Genomic DNA, 20,828 nt, shown 5'->3' with positions numbered 1-20,828 from the left:
GGCCTTTCTTGGTTTTTTTTTCCTTGAAGACATTTCACTTCTCACCCAAGCATCTTCTTCAGTAGCTGAAGAAAGTCCAGTTGCCTTTCAAAATGCAGCTTTGGGACAAGAAAGATTTCTATTTGAGACCAAAGTAATATTAGAGTCAGGAGAAGTGAGGTTGAATCCATTTTTCTGAGCCCTTGCTGCAGTACTAGAGGTAGTCCTCAACTTACAACAGTTCATTTGGTGACTGTTCAAAGTTACAACTGTTGTGGTCCGCCAGAAGCCTGCAGAGCTGGCAGCAGAGTTGGACAGTGAGGAGGCTGGGGAGGACCAAAGGCCAGTCCTGGAGTCTGGGGAAGGCTTGGACGAGGGCTCTGCGTCGGAGGCAGAGATGGGGCCAGGGCCATCAGGGAGTTATGTGTGGACTCTGGAGCCTCCTGAGACAGACATCAAGAGGCAGAGGAACAGGAGGAGCCTGTTCCTAGTGCACGCATGCACAGAGCTGCCAGAAGGCAAGAATAGTTAAAACAAAAGGGATGACTCAGGAGTAAGGCCTGGAGATGATTGGCCCCTCTCATAAGGCTTAAAAGAGGAGCAAAGGCATGTGGGCCCTTTGCAGGAAAGCAACATTGTTCATTCTGTTCCCAGTTGGCATCTCTGTTTGATTCTGGACTCCGTGTGGCTTTGCCAAGTAGGTTTTGGCAGCGTGTCAAGGGAGATAAAGGTTTGGGATTATCCTGAAGGATTTCTCCCGAAGGACTTTTTGCAACTAATTGGGACTCAGCTGTGAATGAAAGTAATTCATAGCTGTTGCAATAAAAGAGGTTTTGGGTACTACTCGTGTGTTTTAATGATTCAGTAAGCCTAGGTCACAACAACAATAGCACTGAAAAAAGTGATTTATGACCATATTTCACAGTTGCAATCTTTGCAGCATACCCATGATCATGTGATCAAAATTCAAATGCTTGAAAACTAGTTCATACTTATTACTGTTGCTGTGTCTCAAGGTCATCTGATCCTCTTTTGCAACCTTCTGACAAGCAAAGTCAATGGAAAAGCCAGATTCATTCAGCAACCAGGTTGCTAATTTATCAACTATAGTGAGTCTCTTAACAATTATGACAAGAGAGAGAGAAAATGGGGCAAAACTCACTTAACAAATATCTCATTTAACAACAGAAGTTTTGGGCTCAATTGTGGTCATAACTCAAGGACTAGTTGTAATAGTAACACCTACAATCCACCCAAACTCTGCTCATAAACACATGCATTTGTGAATTGCCTCAAGCCCTTAGAGTAAAGGTGATCTTTTTCTCCATTTCCATCAAACTTGGATGAATCTTAACTTTATTGTTAGTATAAAAAGTTATGCAGAGATCTGAAGAGAACAAAAAGAGGCATTTGGGCAGCAGTAGGAAACAAAACCATATATCTGCCCTTGCTTCAGCCACTTCATACTAGTGTCATCCCAAAACTTATGAGCCATTTTGTTTTTCAAAATCTTACACAGAGAATTGCGGAAAGAGAAAAACTGCGTAAAATCTTCTATGGCACTTCCCTAAAGAGGCATGAAAATTGCCTTCCTAATGGTTGTTTTTTTCCCCCTACCACTGAGCTTCAGACTCATTTCCAATAAAATAATAGCGGTATTGGCCATTTCTTTTCATAGCACTTTTAGTAATCTGCAGTTATTAGAAAAGAATTTCCGCATCAAACATTGTGCTTTTTTTATATCCTTCAAGGGCTTTTAATGGGGCTCATGTTAAGGTTTTAAAGGTTATATTTTACAGTTCTCATAAACTCTTCTAGAACTGCTCTGGGAGATCTTCAGAGATAGTGAACATTTTCCAAGAGCCAATATTATTACTGCGATTGACTATACAGTTAATTAGGTATTTAGACTGGATTTGGCATTTTTGTCCACCTAGTGCAAGTTGTCAAACTGGCGGCCCTCAGGCTGGATGCGTCACAATGAGATCATGCCCACCCCACCTTCATGAAGGGGGAAATGTCACAATATGTCATGTGACCACAATGTGACGCTGCAATTTTGACACGCGTGGCCTAGTGAGTCCTTCCCAAAGACCTGGGATAGGCAGATATTGTTTTTTAAAAAATTTGATTTATATGCCGCCCTTCTCCGGAGACTCAGGGCGGCTTACAGTGCGTTAAGCAATAGCCTTCATACTTTTGTATATTTTATACAAAGTCAGCTTATTGCCCCCACAAACTGGGTCCTCAATTTACCTACCTTAGAAAGGATGGAAGGCTGAGTCAACCTATTGTTGCTTAATAATATCGTCGCAGGAGGCAAGCTATCCCAAGCAAAGGTGCTTTTTCCAATAGCTGGTAGTGATTTTGTTAATGCTGATAGTGCACTGTCATCTCAATCAACAGCACTGCATTTCCACAATTTGAAGAAAATAATCACCCCCAAAGGGGTTGCTAGCATGGAACTATTTATTTTTGCAGCTTGACTCGTGGGAGTCAAGTCCACAATTCTGCACTTATCCAAAGTTGGTATATAGATTAAATGTGCATGTCAAATAAGAAAAGGTATTATAAGCACAGTGTACTTATGTTGCAATGGCACCTCTGATATTGCATGGAACTATTTATGTTTTGTTCACAAGTTACATCTCCCTGACTGAAATCAATGTTTCTTGATTTTAAAAATAATATAGCACATGAAATATATACCCTAGGGGAGAGAAAATAAGTTGTACTTTAAACAAGGCTGCCAGCCCTGGGCTGCAAAATCTAAATGATCAGTAGATGGCAGAAATTGTCTAATTTCTACATCACGTGGCTGCCATCCACCAATTTTCTGACTTTTTGCAACCTATGGTTACCCTGGTTTTTAAATAATGAATTTAAGTTTATTTCATCTTAAATTGCCTTTTGCTAACTCATATTAGCAAACTGGAAAATAACATAGCTGGTAATATATTACAGATGTTTCTGAACTGCATCGCCTAGCAGCTCCAGCCAGACTACTAGTGTTGATGAAACTGCATCTATGAAACAACATATAGAGCTGTCAGATTCAGCCCAATAGCACTTCAATTTTGCCTGACAATGACCTGTGGCATAAACTAGACTTATTGAGCATATAGTTCACAAAATTAAAGCACTCTATTATTTGATATAGTCTTCCGCATGGTAATTTTTTATACTCCCCTACACTCATCTGATGTTCCTACCCCTTCTTTTACATTCTTATAGACTTTTATATATTACATTCTTTCTACTTTAACATCCAGTTTTTCATAAAAAAAAAAAAAGAAAGGAAGAAACCTGTGATTAATTTTTTTAATTAACTCGACTCCACTCTCCTTATACTGGTCTATGAAGATTTGATTCCATTTGATGTAGAGCAGGGATGTTAAATGCCAAGGCCTGTAGACTGGATCCAACCTGTGGGGTGCTTAGATCTGGCCCACGGGGTTGACCTGGAAACACCAAAGGACTGGCCCGTGGTGCCTCTGCCAGTGAAAACGGAGTTCCATTTTCGCTGGCAGAGAGCTAGCAAAACAATCTAAAAATAAAACAAAAGGAGAAATATTTCCCCTTTTGCATTTGAGCATGCAAGAAGGAACAGGAAAGTAGAAAGTGAAAGAAGAAGGACAAAGTAAAAGAAGGAAAGATGGGAAGAGAGCAAGGAAGGAAAAAGAAGGAAAGGGGAAGGAAGAAGAAAGGAGAATGAAGAGGAGAGGAGAGGAGAGGAGTGGAGAGGAGAGGAGAGGAGAGGAGAGGACAGGACAGGACAGGACAGGACAGGACAGGACAGGACAGGACAGGACAAGACAAGACAAGACAAGACAAGACAAGACAAGACAAGACAAGACAAGGGTGGGCCTCAAGGAAGTCCTTCCTTAGTACTTGGCCACCACAGGTGCCCCCAACATGAGTGATGTTGAGCTGGCCACGCCTATCATGGCCACGCCCATCCCCCAGTGCTCCAAGGTCAAACACAACCCTGATGCGTCCCTCAATGAAATTGAATTTGACACCCCTGATGTAGAGGGAAAGAGAAAGCAGATTTGACAGAACTCTTGTTTTCTCAGCAGTAAAGAAAAGCAAAGAGGGAAATTAAGGAAGGCAAAGTTTGAAGAATTTTGAATCTTTAGGCCTGCTTTCTGCGATGAACATTATAAGCCTCGAAAACTTGTGGATATATCAAAGATCTGCACATTATTGTAAATAGGACATACAGCACAGTCCCATGCATATTTACTCAGAAGTACATTCAGTTTGTCCAAAGATTTTAGCTTAAGTACAAGTAACACATTCTGTATCAGAGTTTATGAAGTGATTTTTTTCACCATTGTGTTCAATCAGAGAAAAAGCCATACTGTACATGCTATATTTCATTGTAAACATTTTTAATGATTACATAGAACAATATCAAATCAACATTTATAGATCATCCATTCAAATTGATCCATATGAGGCACCATTTTTATTAAAACAACACGGAAGATGATTTCACAGGAGTTCAAGACAATGACCAGTCACAGATTATCAAGATACACAGTGCATTGACTTTTAGGCCCATTGATCTCCTAAAAGAAAAGGCAGCAGAGCCAAAGGTTCAAAGATACTCTTTTTCTACCCAGATAAGCAGCCACAAGCCTTTTCTGCATGCTGAACAGAAAGCAACAATAAAAGATAGCAAACTGAATCTCATTCCTTTCCATAAGCTAATCCTTTCTTGTCAAGTCATAGCCCAGTGTTAAACCATTATAATTGTTTATTAAATTTTGTTGCCTGTTTTTATTTTTATTGCTAAGGTTTCTTTTCTTATTCTATATAGAGTGTAGGAGAAGGACTGTCAGGGCCTGGGGCAGAGTCAAAAGAGGAATTAGCGTTCTCTACTTTGGAGTTCCCACAAAAGGTCTAAGTCATGCATAGGTGTGAGCAATAAATAAATTTAATTAGCATCTGACCTTGAACCTTCGCACCTGATACAGAGGGAGGTAAGAGGCAAAACACACATATAATCCTCATGCAAATGATACCACTTATGTGCTTAATTAGATGTTGGGAAGAGAGTCTGTAGTTGCATGATTTACACAATGACCTCACCACGGATATGTTGTCATTTTGGCATCCTTGGGATTTAGTGCAAACTCTGGTAATCTTGTGACTGACATAAAAACTATAATCTCCCATAGTTTGGGAATGGTGGAGAGACAGGGAGACTCACATGATTCCCCTTTTGCAAAATGCTTGCTCAGCATATGGATTTGGTGGCTGGATCATGATTGTAGGTGCCAGAGATCATGACTGCTCATGATCTTCTCCAGGAATGGCAAACCCTGTGACATGAGTGTCAAAAGTGACATGCCACAATATTTTGGGTGACATGCCACCACTCACCAACAACTATTCTTAAAAGCACACTTTGTTCTTGCACAATTTTCAGAGGCTATGAAGGCATGTCCTCTTGTGCAGCCTCTGGACCCACTGGAAGTGATATGACAGGCCCCTGCTCAGGCATGATCTGTGGAGCCTCAAAACATCATGCAAGAGCAGGGTATGCTTTTGCAGAGTTTTTAGAAGCCACAGAGGCCGCAGACGCACATTCTTCAAAGCCGTTTCAAGAACGAAGACCTGTATGACCCGGACTTGCTTCAAGTAGTCCACAGGGCCCTGTTGGCAGAAAGAAAACATCGCCTGAAAGTAGCAATAGCAATAGCACTTAGACACATATGCCCCTTCATAGTGCTTTACAGCACTGTGTACAGCATTCTCTAAGCGGTTTACAGAGTCAGCATATTAACCCCATCAATCTGGGTCCTCATTTTACCGACTTCAGAAAGATGGAAGGTTGAATTAACCTTGAGCCAGTGAGGCTCAAATTCCTGGCAGTGGGCAGAGTTAGTCTGCAATACTGCATTCTAACCATGGCTCCTAAGTAAGTGGCATGCGACAGATTTTGAGGATCACACACAGGAGTAGACTGCATTTTTTTTAAAAAAATAGTAAATAATTGTTTCTCTTTTGTTCAGGAATTGGGCAGAACAGAATCAAGTTCACCCTCTCTGATATCATCTCTAGCATTAGGTAAAGGCTAATGAATAAGTTAGATAATGATTTTTTTTCCTCTACTTGTTTCCTAGTTCTGAATTATCTTCAAGCTGCTTTTACCACATCTGTGTTTCCCCATTTAGATGATCCTTTGGAAGGAGAAAACTGGCTTTGGCAATCAGGTGCCCTGGCTCCATGCTGCCACCTATTTTAAAAAATGCAAGGATTCCATATACAGCTTTAAAAAAAGGCTGAGTTTCCAGTTTTCTGAGATCCAAACATGGACAGGCAGTAAAAACTTTACATGGGTAGCTGAGTTAATGCATCTAAGGTTACCACTGCTTTCCTTCTTCATACAATGGGAATATATCAGTGGTGGGTTGCTACCGGTTCTCCCCGGTTCTTGTAAACTGGTAGTGGAAATTTTGAGTAGTTTGGAGAACCGGTAAATACCACCTCTGCCTGGCCCCGCCCCCAATCTATTCGCTGCCTCCTGAGTCCTAGTTGATCTGCTAGAAGGAAAAAAATCAGAGCTCACTTGACAAAGAAGAGGGGGAAATAAACCAAGACACCTTAGCTTTCAATTGAGAAGCCAAGAAGCCTCCCAACTGATCGGCTAGAACCGATCCGCTCAGTGGTAGTAGATTGGCAATTGAGGCCAAGCTGCCTGAAAGTGGTTTCCAATGCTCTCGGTAGTGGCAGAGCAGCAAAAAACTGTTTAAACTGTTTAAACACGGTGCTTCAAAGGGCCGCCCTACAGCTGATCAGTGGTAAAAGGCAGTGTGGTGGTAGACCAGTGAGCTCCAAAAAACAAATGGATAGACCGGTGCACTCCAAAAACAAATAGGTAGACTGGAACGCTCCAAAAACAAATGGGTAGACTGGTACGGCTCTGCAAGCAGTTAAAAGCCTGGTAGACCAGTACCTCTGCTAAATCTTAAAGAATTGTTTGTCATATGACCATCAAACCATGCCCACAAAATAAGCCATGCCCACAGAACCAGTAGTAAAAAAATTTAGAACCCACCCCTGGAATATATGATACAGATAAAAAAAAAAGATGAGCATAATATCAGAGTTTGAGGCCTTGCACTTTTTCCACTGTCACTCCCAAGCTGTGAAACATCTCACAGAAGTTGTGCTTAGCTTTCCTGGCTGTAAAGCCAAGTCTTTTGATGTCAACAAAATCTTGTTCAATGACAGGTTCATTGTTTTGTGTTCTTTGTTTGCTGTTGGTCAGTCAAGTTGAATAACCTAGAGTTAGCAGTGTTCCAATATTTGAGGGATTGTCACAGAGAGGAGGGGGGTCAAGCTATTTTCCAAAGTACCTGAAGGCCAGACAAGGAATAATAGATGGAAACTGACCAAGGAGAGATTCAACCTAGAAATGAGGAGGAAATTACTGGCAATGAGAACAATCAACCAATGGAACAGCTTGCCTTCGGAAGTTGTGGAAGCTTCATCTCTTGAGACTTTCAAGAAAAGATTAGACTGCCATTTGTCAGAAATGGTGTAGGGTCTCCTGCTTGAGCGGGGTGTTGGACTAGATGACCTATAAGGTCCCTTCCAACTCTGTTAATCTGGTAAAATGAAAAGATGAAGTACAGAGCAAATGTAAAAGATAAATATATAGGGTGTTTGCCCAGTTTGTCAATGTTGTTGTTCAGTCATGTCCAATTGTTCGCTCATGGATCATACCAAGCCAGGTCACCTATCTTCCACTGTCTCCCAGAGTTTGCCCCGAATTCATGCTCATTTCAGTGTTACTTAATTCCAAATATGCAGTTCACAATATCTTGGTGTGGCATTTGCACCTGGATGACCCTGATCCAGCTACAGTCATACTGCTTTGTAAACAGCTAGTCAAACAACTTGGACGATGCTTTCCCCAAGCTCTTCTTCTTTAGGAGCGTCATCCAATCTGAATAAAATCATTTGAAAGGGAATAGCCAAGTAACATTTTTATTTTTACCAAGCTCATTGTTTAAGTTCAGCAGAGGTGACATAAGCAGCAATGTCTTTGTGTGGGACTGGAAAAACAAACTCTTGACAAAAGAGATGCCTGACTTCCAGAGCTATCTACACACCTGGAAACCTAAACTAATTCCCTTCAAGTGGCAGGTGAGCATGTATGCCCTTTTCATACTTCATTTATGTTCAACTTTTTAAGACAATAAGCTTGGAAGCATTTCTTCAGTCGAGAGTAAGGAAAACATAATAGCCTCCATTTCTTACAACAGTGATAGGAAGATAATTAATAAATACTTATCCCTAGATCAGGATATGACATCCCTTAGATTAGGATCTATTGGCTTTTTAAAGGAACTGAGGCCAGCCACAAGAAAGATGATTAAAATAATTTCTTTTTGAGGTCAGACGTTGCACTGGTTAATCACAATGACATCTCTTGTTTAGGGGTATGCCCATTCAGCAGGGTTGTCATAGCAACAGTGTGCCTTGGATGGTTCCCCAATGATGACACTCGCATGGCTGAAGAATTGTTCAGGTAGCTGGTAGACCTTGGCTGAGGATGAATCCTGCAGCAGCAAAGTTGGCTATTGAAGTGTCTCCGAAAATTCTCACTGAGGAAGTACAGGGCAAATGGGTTGACACATGAATTGCTGAAACTCAGCACTCGAGCCAACAAGGTAATAACCATGTGGCCGATGGATGGGTCAATCTTATGATAATTGAAAGTCCGATACATGTATAACACATGATTTGGCAGCCAGCACACAGCAAACAGCCCAACAAAAACCAATACAATCTTGGCCAGGCGTTTTCGAGTTTCCATCTAGAGTGAACAAATAAACAGAGATTAACAATCTGAGGTCAGTAGACCTGTCCCAAAAAATAGCTGATCTGACCCTATGCTTTCTTTCAGGGTTCACAATACATTGTTCAAGGATGAGCAGGAAAGCTAATTCCCAATAAAATCTTTTAATGCCAATTATTCTGCACATATTCTCAGATCCTTGTGTAAACAGGGTTAGACTACACATACTATCGCAGATAAATCTGATCACATCTTTAATTTTACCAATGACAACTGAAAAAAGGTGACAACATTCACGTAGTTTGATCAGCTTCCCCGGAGAAGCAAAGTGCAAATTCTGCCAAGGTCTGTTTAACCAGGACCATTGACAGCTGAACTTAATTGATTAAAATCCAGAAGAATGAAGGGGGATGAGGATAAGAAATATCTTTCCTTCCTGCGTTTGTCTTAATCAAGGTCTGAATTGTCATTCACATTCTTATAGTGAATGATTCTATCATTCACTTTCACACTCATACAATATATTTTATCAGGAAGATATGGCAGGTCAACTTTCTCCAGATGTATTGGAACTACAGCTCCCAGAATTCCCTACTCAGCATAGTGTTTCTCTGGAGAATTCTGGAGCAATAATCCCACCATTTTCAGAGGACAATCAATTGAAGAAAATTAATTTAGTGTAGTGCAAACCATTTCCCCATCTAATAATCTGGCCTTCACAAAGGGCATGTGTCAATTATAACTGCCAAAATAGATTAATCTGAAGCAATCTTTCTCAAAATAAGGGCCATTGCTCAAGGCTCAAGCTTTTAACAGCTGGGCATAAATTATCTGTGGACCACAGGATTATAAACTATTCCCAGTAATGCTTGAAGGGCTATTTAAACTGCTCTCATTCTGACTAGAAACCAGGAGACCTACTTTGGCATGAAAGCTGCCTGGGTTACTTCAGGTCAGTCATTCTCTCTCACCCCAACCCATCTCACAAGGTTGCAATAGCAACCTATTATAATATATTATAATTATAATTATAATATATTATAATATATTATAATAGTGGGGCAAATAAGAGGATGACAGAGTACTAGATATATTTGCTGCCTTCAGTTATTTCTAAAAAATAATGAAAGTAGAATTAAAGGATATTAAAAAGGAATATACAGAGCACTCCAGAATTTATAGAGCAGTTAAAATTTAGCAACAAACCAGAAAAGAGAAAAGAATTAAGGGACATCGATTTTTTAAAAAATCAATAACTATGTATGAGCAGGAGATGGTGAATTTTAAATGTTAATAAAATTGCAGTAACTGGGGATATATTTCAGTCATTGCCCTTTAACTTTTGGGACACTTTGTATATTGTTCAAGCTGAGAATTTAATCTTTGTTCAAGCATACAAAACTTCGATACAGGTATTGGGTATAAAGTCTGGAGATGCATCAGTATTCAATTAAAATCAAGGGTTTTTTGCAGAAGATCCTTACATTGATGCAAGCTGATTTAAGTCATTAAGTTAGAGATCCTGCAACAACTGAAATTTCTTGGGGCTAAGCAAAACTACCGTGTTTCCCTGAAAATAAGACCCTGTCTTATATATTTTTTGAACCCCGAAATAAGCGCGTGGCCTTATTATTTTGGGGTATGTGGAGCAAGATGGGACTCCTCTTGCCATTTTACCTGATTTCCAGCTCTGTGTTTGGGGAGGGTTTATTTTTGGGGGGAGGCTTATTTTAGCGCATGCGCTTAAAAGCCCGATTGGGCTTATTATCAGGGGATTGTCTTATTTTCGGGGAAACAGGGTAGAAGAAAAGCCTGCAGGGATCTGATAGAACATCTGCTGTGCAGACATGCTAATGAAATCGCAAATGTGATCAGAATTCTGTCTTGTGGAGTTTTGTTTATTAACCACAAAATAAATGCAGTATCAGGAACAATATTTTTCATAATAAGGGAGAGACAGGGCTGAGCGTTAGTTCTTTTTTAATTAATTGTCCTTGCTTGTTGATCTGTGAAAGATCTGAGCTTATACTTCATACCTTCCTTTTCTTTCTGAAGTAGAAATGTACAGTAGACTGATTTCATTTGGAATCATTCTGCCTATGGGAGAGTTAGTTCTTTCTACTAGGCCTAAAACTTGTTTTTCAAAAATCCATTGGTGTCAGGAGTGCTGTTGTTGTTGTTTTTAAAAAAAAAAACATGTCCCGTTTTAGGAATAATAGGAATTTTCCAATCTACCACTTGCCCTCCTATATAGTCATCATCATCTCCTTTTAACAATCCCATAATCCCTTGCGGGGTGGAGTCTGGGCAACTGAATGGAGCTGAGTGTTTACTGGCCAGATGTCCTTCCTGTCATCAATGGGGAGTTATATTCAGCAGATATATTCTCAAAGTGCCCAGAGAGAGAAATATCTGCCTCTACCTAGGATCGAACTCACAGCCTCCTGATTGTGAAGTGAGAGCTCCACCTCTAGGCCACCGCACCACTCTTGCCCTCCTATATAATGAAGGATTCTTTATTACCCACAGAATGGATTTGATCCAGACCATACCACATGAATTAAATAACAACTGAGAAACAGAAGTATGTAACCAGTGGTGAAATCCTACTGGTTCGCACAGGTTCGGACAAACCAGTAGTAAAAAAAAGCTACCGGTTGTTCCAAACCGGTATTTCCGATGATCAGCTGTGCCATGCGATTTATATTCGCTAGAAAGGAATAAATCCTGCTTTCTAGCGAATCTAAATAGTGCGGCACAGCTGTTCCCCCCCCTCGCTGTTCTACTTACCTTATAAAGCGTGCTTTTTCTATGCAAAGTGCACATTTGGTACGCATAGTGCATGCGTGCATGCGCAGAATGCGTTTGGTCACATTGCGTATGTGCATGCAGCGTGCAGCGTGCATTTGTTTAGTGACCATTCAAAATTACAACAGAACTGAAAAAAGTGATTTATAACCCGTCCTCACACTTACAGTCATCATAGCATTCCCACATTCAAAATTTGGGTGCTTGGCCACTGACGTGTTTGTGAAGGTTGCAGTGTCCCAGGGATATGTGATCACCATAGGACCTTCCCAGCCAATTCCCTTCCAGCAAAGTCAAGGAAGGAAACTAGATTCACTTAATGACCATGTGGTTTGTTATGTAATGATAATTACCTAACTTGTTGGGTTGGCAATAAATAAACCCTCAAAATAGCTTTAAGACTGTATTGCTGTATTGCATCATACTGTGTCCTGATTGGTTTGCTCTGTAGCCAATGTCCTTAAGATAAGGTGACCAGATTTTAACATTGGTAAAGAGGGACATTGTGGGCGTGGCTTATTTTGTGGGCGTGGCTAGCTGGTCATGTGACTGGGTGGGCGTGGCTAGCTGGTCATGTGACCGGGTGGCCATGGCTATGTGTATAGGGTAAGGTGAACAGATTTTAACATTGGTAAGAAGGACACCATTGTGGGCATGGCTTATTGTGTGGGTGTGGCTTGGAGGCCATGTGACTGGGTGGGCATGGCTAGCTGGTCATGTGACCGGGTGGCCATGGCTATGTGTATAGGGACTACTCAGAGGGCTGAAAAGTCATTTCTGACAGGTTCTCACACTTTTGACTGGTCCTCACACTTATGACCATCGTCACATTGATGCCCGTGCAGCATTCTTAACAACCATGTCACTCATTTCACAACTGCTTCTCTTCACCATGATGACAAGATAGGGCAAAAATGTAAAATGTGAGGACAGTCGTAAGTGCGAGGACTGGTCAAAAGTGCGAGGACCAGTCAAAAATAACTTTTTCAGCCCTCTGAGTAGTCCATATGCACAAAAGGACTAACCAGAGGGCTGAAAAAAGTCATTTCTGACAGGTCCTCGCACTTTTGACTGGTCCTCACACTTATGACCATCCTCACATTTATGCCCGTGCAGCATTCTTAACAACCATGTCACTCATTTCACAACTGCTTCTCTTCACCATGATGACAAGATAGGGCAAAAATGTAAAATGTGAGGACAGTCGTAAGTGCGAGGACTGGTCAAAAGTGCGAGGACCAGTCAAAAATAACTTTTTCAGCCCTCTGAGTAGTCCATATGCACAAAAGGACTAACCAGAGGGCTGAAAAAAGTCATTTCTGACAGGTCCTCGCACTTTTGACTGGTCCTCACACTTATGACCATCCTCACATTTATGCCCATGCAGCATTCTTAACAACCATGTCACTCATTTCACAACTGCTTCTCTTCACCATGATGACAAGATAGGGCAAAAATGTAAAATGTGAGGACAGTCGTAAGTTCGAGGACTGGTCAAAAGTGCGAGGACCAGTCAAAAATAACTTTTTCAGCCCTCTGAGTAGTCTATATGCATTAAAGGATACAGCAATAGAGAGGGATGAAGGAAGGGAAATTAGAGTAGGAGTGAGGGTAAGAGAGGGAGGAAGAGAGGAGGAGAAGGAGAAAGGAAGAGGAAGTAGGGAGGAGAAAAAGAGGGTGGGGGAAGAGAAAGTAAGAAGGAAAGAAAAGAGAGAGGTGGTAGGTTTGAGGAGAAAGACTGCTGTACAATAAAAAAGATGAAAGGGAAGAAAGCCAACCCCAAGCAAATATAAAGATATTAAGATAAAGAATGAATTGTTAAACTTTAAAGAATAAAAGAGAACAAATATGAATAAATAGCAATAATTAGAAACACACATACAAACATACAATGTATTTTCTTTGAACAGAATATTTGGCTGGTTCACAAATTTAAACAGCGTTTAGTCATTTCAATTAAATTTACAATTTCTATATTTCCTTTTTGCCATATTTATTCCTCATCTATTTTTTAAAAAAACCAATATTACCCTTCATCCTCATCTCTAATCTTAATCAAATTCAATTTTTCCCTTCTATTCTATATTATACCCCTTCCCATTGTCATCTATTTTTATATCCATCCTCACATTGGTTAATTATGTAATTATGTAATACAGTTGTTTAATACAAATTCAACATTTTAATATAAATCAATTAGTTATATAACTATCTTTTTTGTATATTAATCAATATGAACATGAATATTCCAATTATTTCCATGCAATCCAATTTCTTACAAATCAATTAATTATATTTACCAATAATAATAAACCAAATAATTTCCCCCATATATTCCTCCAAACCACAACTTAATTGCTGGGTCGCCCGCCCCTCGCCCTGCCCCGCCTCCCATCCGCGCGGCATTAGCCTACCCTAGCCCAGGGCTGGGCAATTGTGGCTCTTTTACAACCTGTGGACTTCAACTCCCGTCGAGCCCATTCTGGGGAATTGTGGAGAATTCTGGGAGTTGAAGTCCACAAGTCTTAAAGCTGCCAAGGTGGGAGACATCAAGCATGAGGCTGGCCAAGTATCCTCCTTGAGAGACAACAGTTGAACATCAGGAGAGCTGTAAGAAGGCAGGGCTACATTTGGAAATTTTCGCATTTTTGCAGGTGGTGCATTACGATCTGGTGTCTGCAATGGAGAGCAAAATCCGGCTTCTTCTCTCCCCTGTAAGGGCGGCATCAGGATTCCACCTTGGTATATTTGCAGCGCAAGGCAGCCCTCCTCTCCTGTCGCTTGGGACTCAGAGCGGTAAACAGCGTCTGGTTCGGGGAGCAGCCGGATTTTGCTCTCCATTGCTCTCTCGGCCCCCTGCAAGCTCTCGTCTCTCGAGGAGCGCTCCCTGAAATGGCGCGGGAAACTTTGGTTGGGCGTCTCGAGAGATGAGAGCTTGCAGGGGGCCGAGAGAGCAATGGAGAGCAAAATCCGGCTGCTCCCCGAACCAGACGCTGTTTACCGCTCCGAGTCCCAAGCGACAGGAGAGGAGGGCTGCCTTGCGCTGCAAATATACCAAGGTTTTTTTTTTTAACACTGATCAGCTGTAGGTTGGCCCTTTGAAGCCCCGCGGCAAGAGTTCAAACAGTTTTTTTTCCCCTCTAGCCATCAGCGGGGACTTGGGAGGCAGAATGAAAAATCGGGACTTTTTTAAAACGCCGCGGGACGCGGGACAAATTGCTCAAAAGCGGGACTGTCCCGCCAAAAGCGGGACGTCTGGTCACCTTACCTTAAGAGGGAGCTTGAAACATGGTTTGTTTCTCTTTGCTGATCGTTACTGCTCTTTACTGCTCTTTGTTGTGTTTGCCTCTGTTTGCAACTGTTTATTGTGCATGACTACAACGACTGGTAAGAAGACTTTGTTATTGGATTATCCCTGGACTATTGTTTTACTATCTACTGCTTTATCTGTGTATGACCTGGACTGTTTATTGGATTGTGCCTTATTACTATTTCCTGAAAGTAAACACAACTCAGTGTATCTGTGTGTTGACTGTGTTTATTCGCAACTGCTCTCAATTGCTTCCATGTGCACACCCTTGCTATTCAATGGGTTGCTCTGCGAATTCCTTAACATGGTTCACTTAACAAATGCAGTGATTTGCCAAACAACCATGGCTAAAAAGGTTTAAAATCAGACATGACTCATTTAACACCTAGCAACAGAAATTCTGCTTCCAACTGTGGTTGTGAAGTCAAGAACTACCTGTATACTAAACATTCCATTTATCTTGTAGACTTTCTTAAAATAAATCTCACATGGATCTGGAAAACTTACCTGTTTTTTAGATTGTTCATTGTATTCTCCTGGCAGATTGTGTGCACTCTTCATTAATGTCTTTGCAATATGGTAGTAATAAATACTAATGATGGTGAGTGGGATAAGAAGGTATACCAAAAGTATCATCACCGAATGAATCTTTGGGTGCAGATCATCCTTCAAGGGATAGCGCATACATTCTGTGAAGCTGACATTATCTGAATCGTTGATGTGTGCCACTTCAGAGAAAACGGCTTCAGGGACTGCTAGCAAGATGGAAATTATCCAGATGCCGATTGCTTTAATACATGTCCAGAGCACTGCATTGGGTGCTTGAATATCCATTGGATTTACAATGGCTTTGTACCTAAAATGTAGAAAGGAAAATGAATGTTATTGTTCAGACAGTAGTGGATTGGGGTGTTTTTTGTTGTTGTTGCTGAAAGAAAACAGGAGTCCCTCAATTCTGAGGGAAATGTTAAGGCAGAAAATATGCTACTGGGAGTTATCTGACTTTTGTTCAAGTGGCTAAACAGAAATAATTTATTTAGGAGGGAAAGTGAAAGGAAGGAAAGCATAAAAGGTTTATTTGTATTAGGGTAGAGAAATATATAATGCAATTTTCTCTGGTCTGGGGGGTGTTATATAATGTATTCTGCTACTTTTTAACATGGCTCAAAAATGTGTTGACATTACTGTATACAACTTGAAGGCTGATATGCCATAGTTTTCAATTCATATTTCTTACTTCTAGTCCATCTCTGCTTTAAGATATCAGATCAATGTTTGGCACTCTTTATCCATTCTGGACAATGATAAAGGTCCAAAGCAGTAGTGAAATCCAATTTTTTTTACTACCAGTTCTGTGGGGGTGGCTTGATGGGTGTGGTGTGGCTTGGTGGGCGTGGCAGGGGAAGGATACTGCAAAATCTCCATTCCCATCCCACTTTGGGGCCAGCCACAGGTGGTATCTGCCAGTTTTCTGAACTACTCAAAATTTCCGCTACCAGTTCTCCAGAACCTGTCAGAACCTGCTGGATTTCACCCCTGGTCCAAAGGCTTCTCCTTTTAATTGTGCTACTATTACTAGAGCAATGAAAATGTCAGTGTACAAGTAAGGAACTATACCTCAAGAAGGGAATGAATGCAATCACTTTCAAAACCTGCTTATAAGTGCCCAGGCCCAGAGGCAAATGACTGACTACACCATAACACTGGAGTGGACAAGCCTTAGTTTGATCTAATCTAACAAGGCATTCTTTGTTTCTTAGGTTTGGAGGGGTGGGGGGTGGGAAGCTTATAGTAGTTAATGTTTTGCCACTAATTCCAGGATAACAGTTCCTAAAATTGGATCAGCTATCTGGAGCTGAAGTGAAACAAAACTGGGGAGAAGGATAGAGAATATTTCTGAAGCTCTTAGATTTGATCTTAAGTACAACTTGAGTCTTGCAAATAACTATCAGACTTTTATTGCCGCAAACAAACTGTTGCAATATTTTCAGGATCAGACTCAATAAAATTAGTGAGAGTTAAAGGTTTAAATATACTTCCTTTTATTTACAATAGGCATTCTATATTCACTGAATATTCACAGATAGAAGCAAGGAAAAGGGTGTAGGTGGCTCCTTATATATACAATGGGTGGAGCTATAAGTGGGAGTGGTGAATTATGAATACATTAAGAAGTGAAGAATAAGTTAACCCCTGATACCCCATTCATATACTATTTACACATTAGAGAATAAGGCATTTACATCTGACAAATCCCCCTCTAAATGCCGATTCGTTATACAACACCAATTACATTCTGATTCAGGACAATACAAGACATACAATTTAGATGTTAAATATTTGTGTTGCTTAGAAGGTAAAGGCTTTGTCAATATGTCAGCTAATTGTTCTGAAGTATCACAATGCACTGCTTTAATAAATCCATCCTGAGATAATTGCCTCACATGTTTAAATTTTATATCTATATGCCTGGACCTTTGTCCAATGGCATCAGATCTAGATATTTCAATGGCCGCTTTATTGTCTTCATGCATGACAAAAGGCAAAGCAGGTTTTTTCCAAACATCTGAAATTAAATCATTAAACCATACAAGGTTATTTGCAGCTTTGGATAAACAAACATATTCCGCTTCTGTCGTTGAAGTGGCTACTAGTTCTTGTTTACCAGTATACCAGTAAACTGGACAGTCATTTAAGAGAAAAATATAACCAGATGTACTTTTTCTGCATGATGTGTCTCCAGCCCAGTCCGCATCTGCATAACATGCAAGCTTTGGTTCTTTATTATCACTAGGTTCTAATACTAAGCAAAAATCTAGTGTACTTTTCAGATATCTTAAAATTCTTTTAACAGCTTCCCAGTGATACATTGTTGGTTTGCTGACGTGTCTGGATAATAAATTGAGTGGTAAGGCGATATCTGGTCTAGTCCAATTAGATATATAAAGAAGTGAACCTATGATTGATCTATAAAACGTGTTATCCTTGAATTCAGGGGAAGATTCATCAGTATTTCTAAGAAAATCAGTTTGCATAGGAGTATCACAGGGTTTGGCATTGTTTAAATTGCATTTATTTAAAAGTTCTATAATCTTATCTCTCTGAGTAAGTTTGAATCCCCTTCTAGTCTTATTAATTTGAACACCAAGATATTTGTTCACTTTACCTAGAGATTTCAACGAGAAATGTTCATTTAACTTATTTACAAAAGTTTCTCTTCTCTCTTTGTGTTTTCCTATATATAAAATGTCATCTACATAAATCAACACAAATTCAATGTGATCATCACCCTTTTTGACAAAGAAACAGTTATCAGCAGTGGTAGCGTTGAAATCCATGGTCTTAAGTACTTTTACTAAACAATCATACCATCTTTTACCAGATTGTTTTAATCCGTATAAACTCTTGTTCAACAGCCAAATTTCATTTTTGTTGGTGTATTGACTGTGAGGTGCTCTTACGTATATTTCCTTATCTAGTTTTGCGTGTAGATACGCAGTCTGTATGTCATATTGAAATACATCAAGATTGAGTGCTGATGCTACCACTAGAGCTGTTTTGACACTCTCTGTTCTTACAGTGGGGGAATACGTGTCAGTATAGTCCTCCGGATATTTCTGTGCATAACCTTGTGCAACTAATCTAGCTTTATATAGAGTATTGCCTCCTTCTAAGTTCTTAATTTTATATACCCACCTGGTACCAATAATTGTTTTATCTTTAGGTGCAATTGCAGGTGTAAATACATTTAATCCTTGTAAACTTTCCATCTCTTTTTTCATAGCTAATTCCCATTTTTCTTTTTCTTCACGAGGGAGTTTTAACACTTCCTCATAAGTATTAGGTGTTATTGGCTCACCATCCATATGCATTATGTAATCTCTGTATTTATTTGGCATTTGATTTCTGTTGTTTCTAATGACTCTTTCAGGTTTGCTATTGTTATCATGCAAATATCTGGCTTCTTTTTTTGTTAGTGTGTCTGTCTTTATTTTGTGTTGGCTATTTGTCCAAGTTTTGGTTTTGCTTTTATATTTGTTGATATCCTGTTTTTCTATGGTCCCTTTCTCATGAGATTTTGTATCTTTACATTTATTTGGAAATATTTCATTAAGATGTAATTTAGACCAGTTGGCCTGTTCATGGAACACAGCTGTTCTGGAAACTATAAATTTGTTATTATTATCAATGAATCTGTACCCTTTGGTGCCAGTTTCATATCCCATAAATCTGAGTCTTCTGGATACGTTTTCTCCCTTTCTTCTCAACTGCTTAGGTATGTGTACGTCTGCAGTGACTCCAAATATGTGCATGTGTGCTAATTTTGGTTTCCTATTGTACATTACTTCATATGGTGTCTTATTTACAATACTGGACCAGGTTCTATTTTGTGTGTAATTTGAATAATGTAAGGCTTCTGACCAAAATTGTTTGCTTAAGCCAGCATCCTCCAATGTGCATCTAATCATGGTTTGTAATGTGGAATTCTTTCTCTCTACAATCCCGTTCTGAAATGCAGAAAATGGACTAGACGTGTAATGTAGCATTCCTCTATCCTTTAACCATTGGGAGAATTCTTTAGACATGAATTCACATCCCCTATCTGTCATAATTTGTTTTATTCTGATATTGTGTTGTGTTTCTATGCGTTTGTAAAATTCCTTAAATTTTTGAAAGGTTTCATCTTTGTGTTTTAATGTATAAACAAACCCATAACGGCTATAATCGTCTACTATTGTCAGGAAGTAACGTTTTCTATAGGTGATTGATGGAGTTAATGGGCCAACTAAGTCCATGTGTACTAAGTCAAAAATTTTGTTAGTTGATCTAGTAGATTTTCTTGGCCTGGGACTAGTTTTTAGTTTTGTAGATTTACATACTGAGCATTCCAAATAGTTTTCACAATTTTTTATTTTGACACCTTCTGCGTGTTCAGTCATTTTTTGTACTACAGGAAAACTGGCATGTCCTAACTTCCTATGTAAGATGTGAGCACACTCATCATGAATTGGTTTACCTATTTTTGGTTTTTTTTCATTGTGTGCATCTGCGTGATCATGAGATATTTTACATTCATCATTGTCACTGTTACTAATATTTTCATCATCTGCTTCAATACAATCTTCCATATTTGAATCAATGTTATGCAACCATTTTTCCTTCGTTATCAGATAAGGTAGGCCTCCTTTAATCATCACAGTGCCTATATTTATTTTATTCTTCTCCAAAGTCACTTTTCCCTTTGAGAAAACTATATTAATGTCAGAATCACTACTTAGTTTTATGGCACTTAGTATGTTGTGAGGTATTTCAGGTATTAACAATACCCCCTCTATTTTTCCTAGACCAGGCAAGGTTACATTTCCTCTGCCTAATACTTGAACCTTTTCTTGGTTAGCTACCTTTATTACAAATTTATCTTCTGTAAATGAAGACAATATATTTTTGTTATTAGTGGTGTGATTAGTTGCTCCAGAATCAATAAGCCAATTATTGTTCTCATTTTGCTGTATTTTAGTGTTGTCTTGTTTATTTAATCCATTCAGTGAACCAGATTTTCTATCCTTTGAATTATCTCTGCCCCCTCTATTCTCTTTGTAATTTGGTGGGCTTCTATATCTATGTCTATCTATGGAAGACTGTCTATAATTGTATTTGTTCCTATATTCTGACCTATGTCTTTCCTTTGAAATTTTGGGACAATCTCTTCTATTGTGTTCCCTGGATCCACAATTGTGACATTTAAATGTTTCATTATATTTTTCTTGGAAAGCTACTTTCCTATAAGGTTTGTGTTCTGTGTGATTGCTAGAACGATTTCTTCTTGAATTGTCTTCTGTTATCAATTTATTGGATAGACTTTCTATGGATAAATATCCTAGATTGATAGTGTCTAAATGTGACATAAAACTG

The 20,828-nt window shown here is 39.6% G+C and overlaps 1 protein-coding gene across 1 annotated transcript in view; it reads right to left on the bottom strand.

Annotated features, from left to right (window-relative positions):
- Positions 1-8,413: 8,413 nt before the first annotated feature.
- The window catches only part of NMBR (neuromedin B receptor), a 28,370-nt gene continuing 15,955 nt past the window's right edge, over positions 8,414-20,828 (bottom strand). The window contains exons 2-3 of the mRNA XM_070952182.1: positions 15,423-15,771; positions 8,414-8,815 (exon numbers count right to left, since the gene is read on the bottom strand). Coding sequence (XP_070808283.1) covers positions 8,414-8,815; positions 15,423-15,771 — 751 coding nt within the window. The remainder of the gene's footprint in view (positions 8,816-15,422; positions 15,772-20,828) is intronic.

The sequence above is a fragment of the Pituophis catenifer genome, unplaced genomic scaffold, assembly GCF_029215685.1.
Source record: "Pituophis catenifer annectens isolate HBS135680 unplaced genomic scaffold, rPitCat1.0.hap2 SCAF_1, whole genome shotgun sequence".
Classification (NCBI taxonomy): domain Eukaryota; kingdom Metazoa; phylum Chordata; class Lepidosauria; order Squamata; family Colubridae; genus Pituophis; species Pituophis catenifer.
This window is presented reverse-complemented; position numbering and strand designations above follow the sequence as displayed.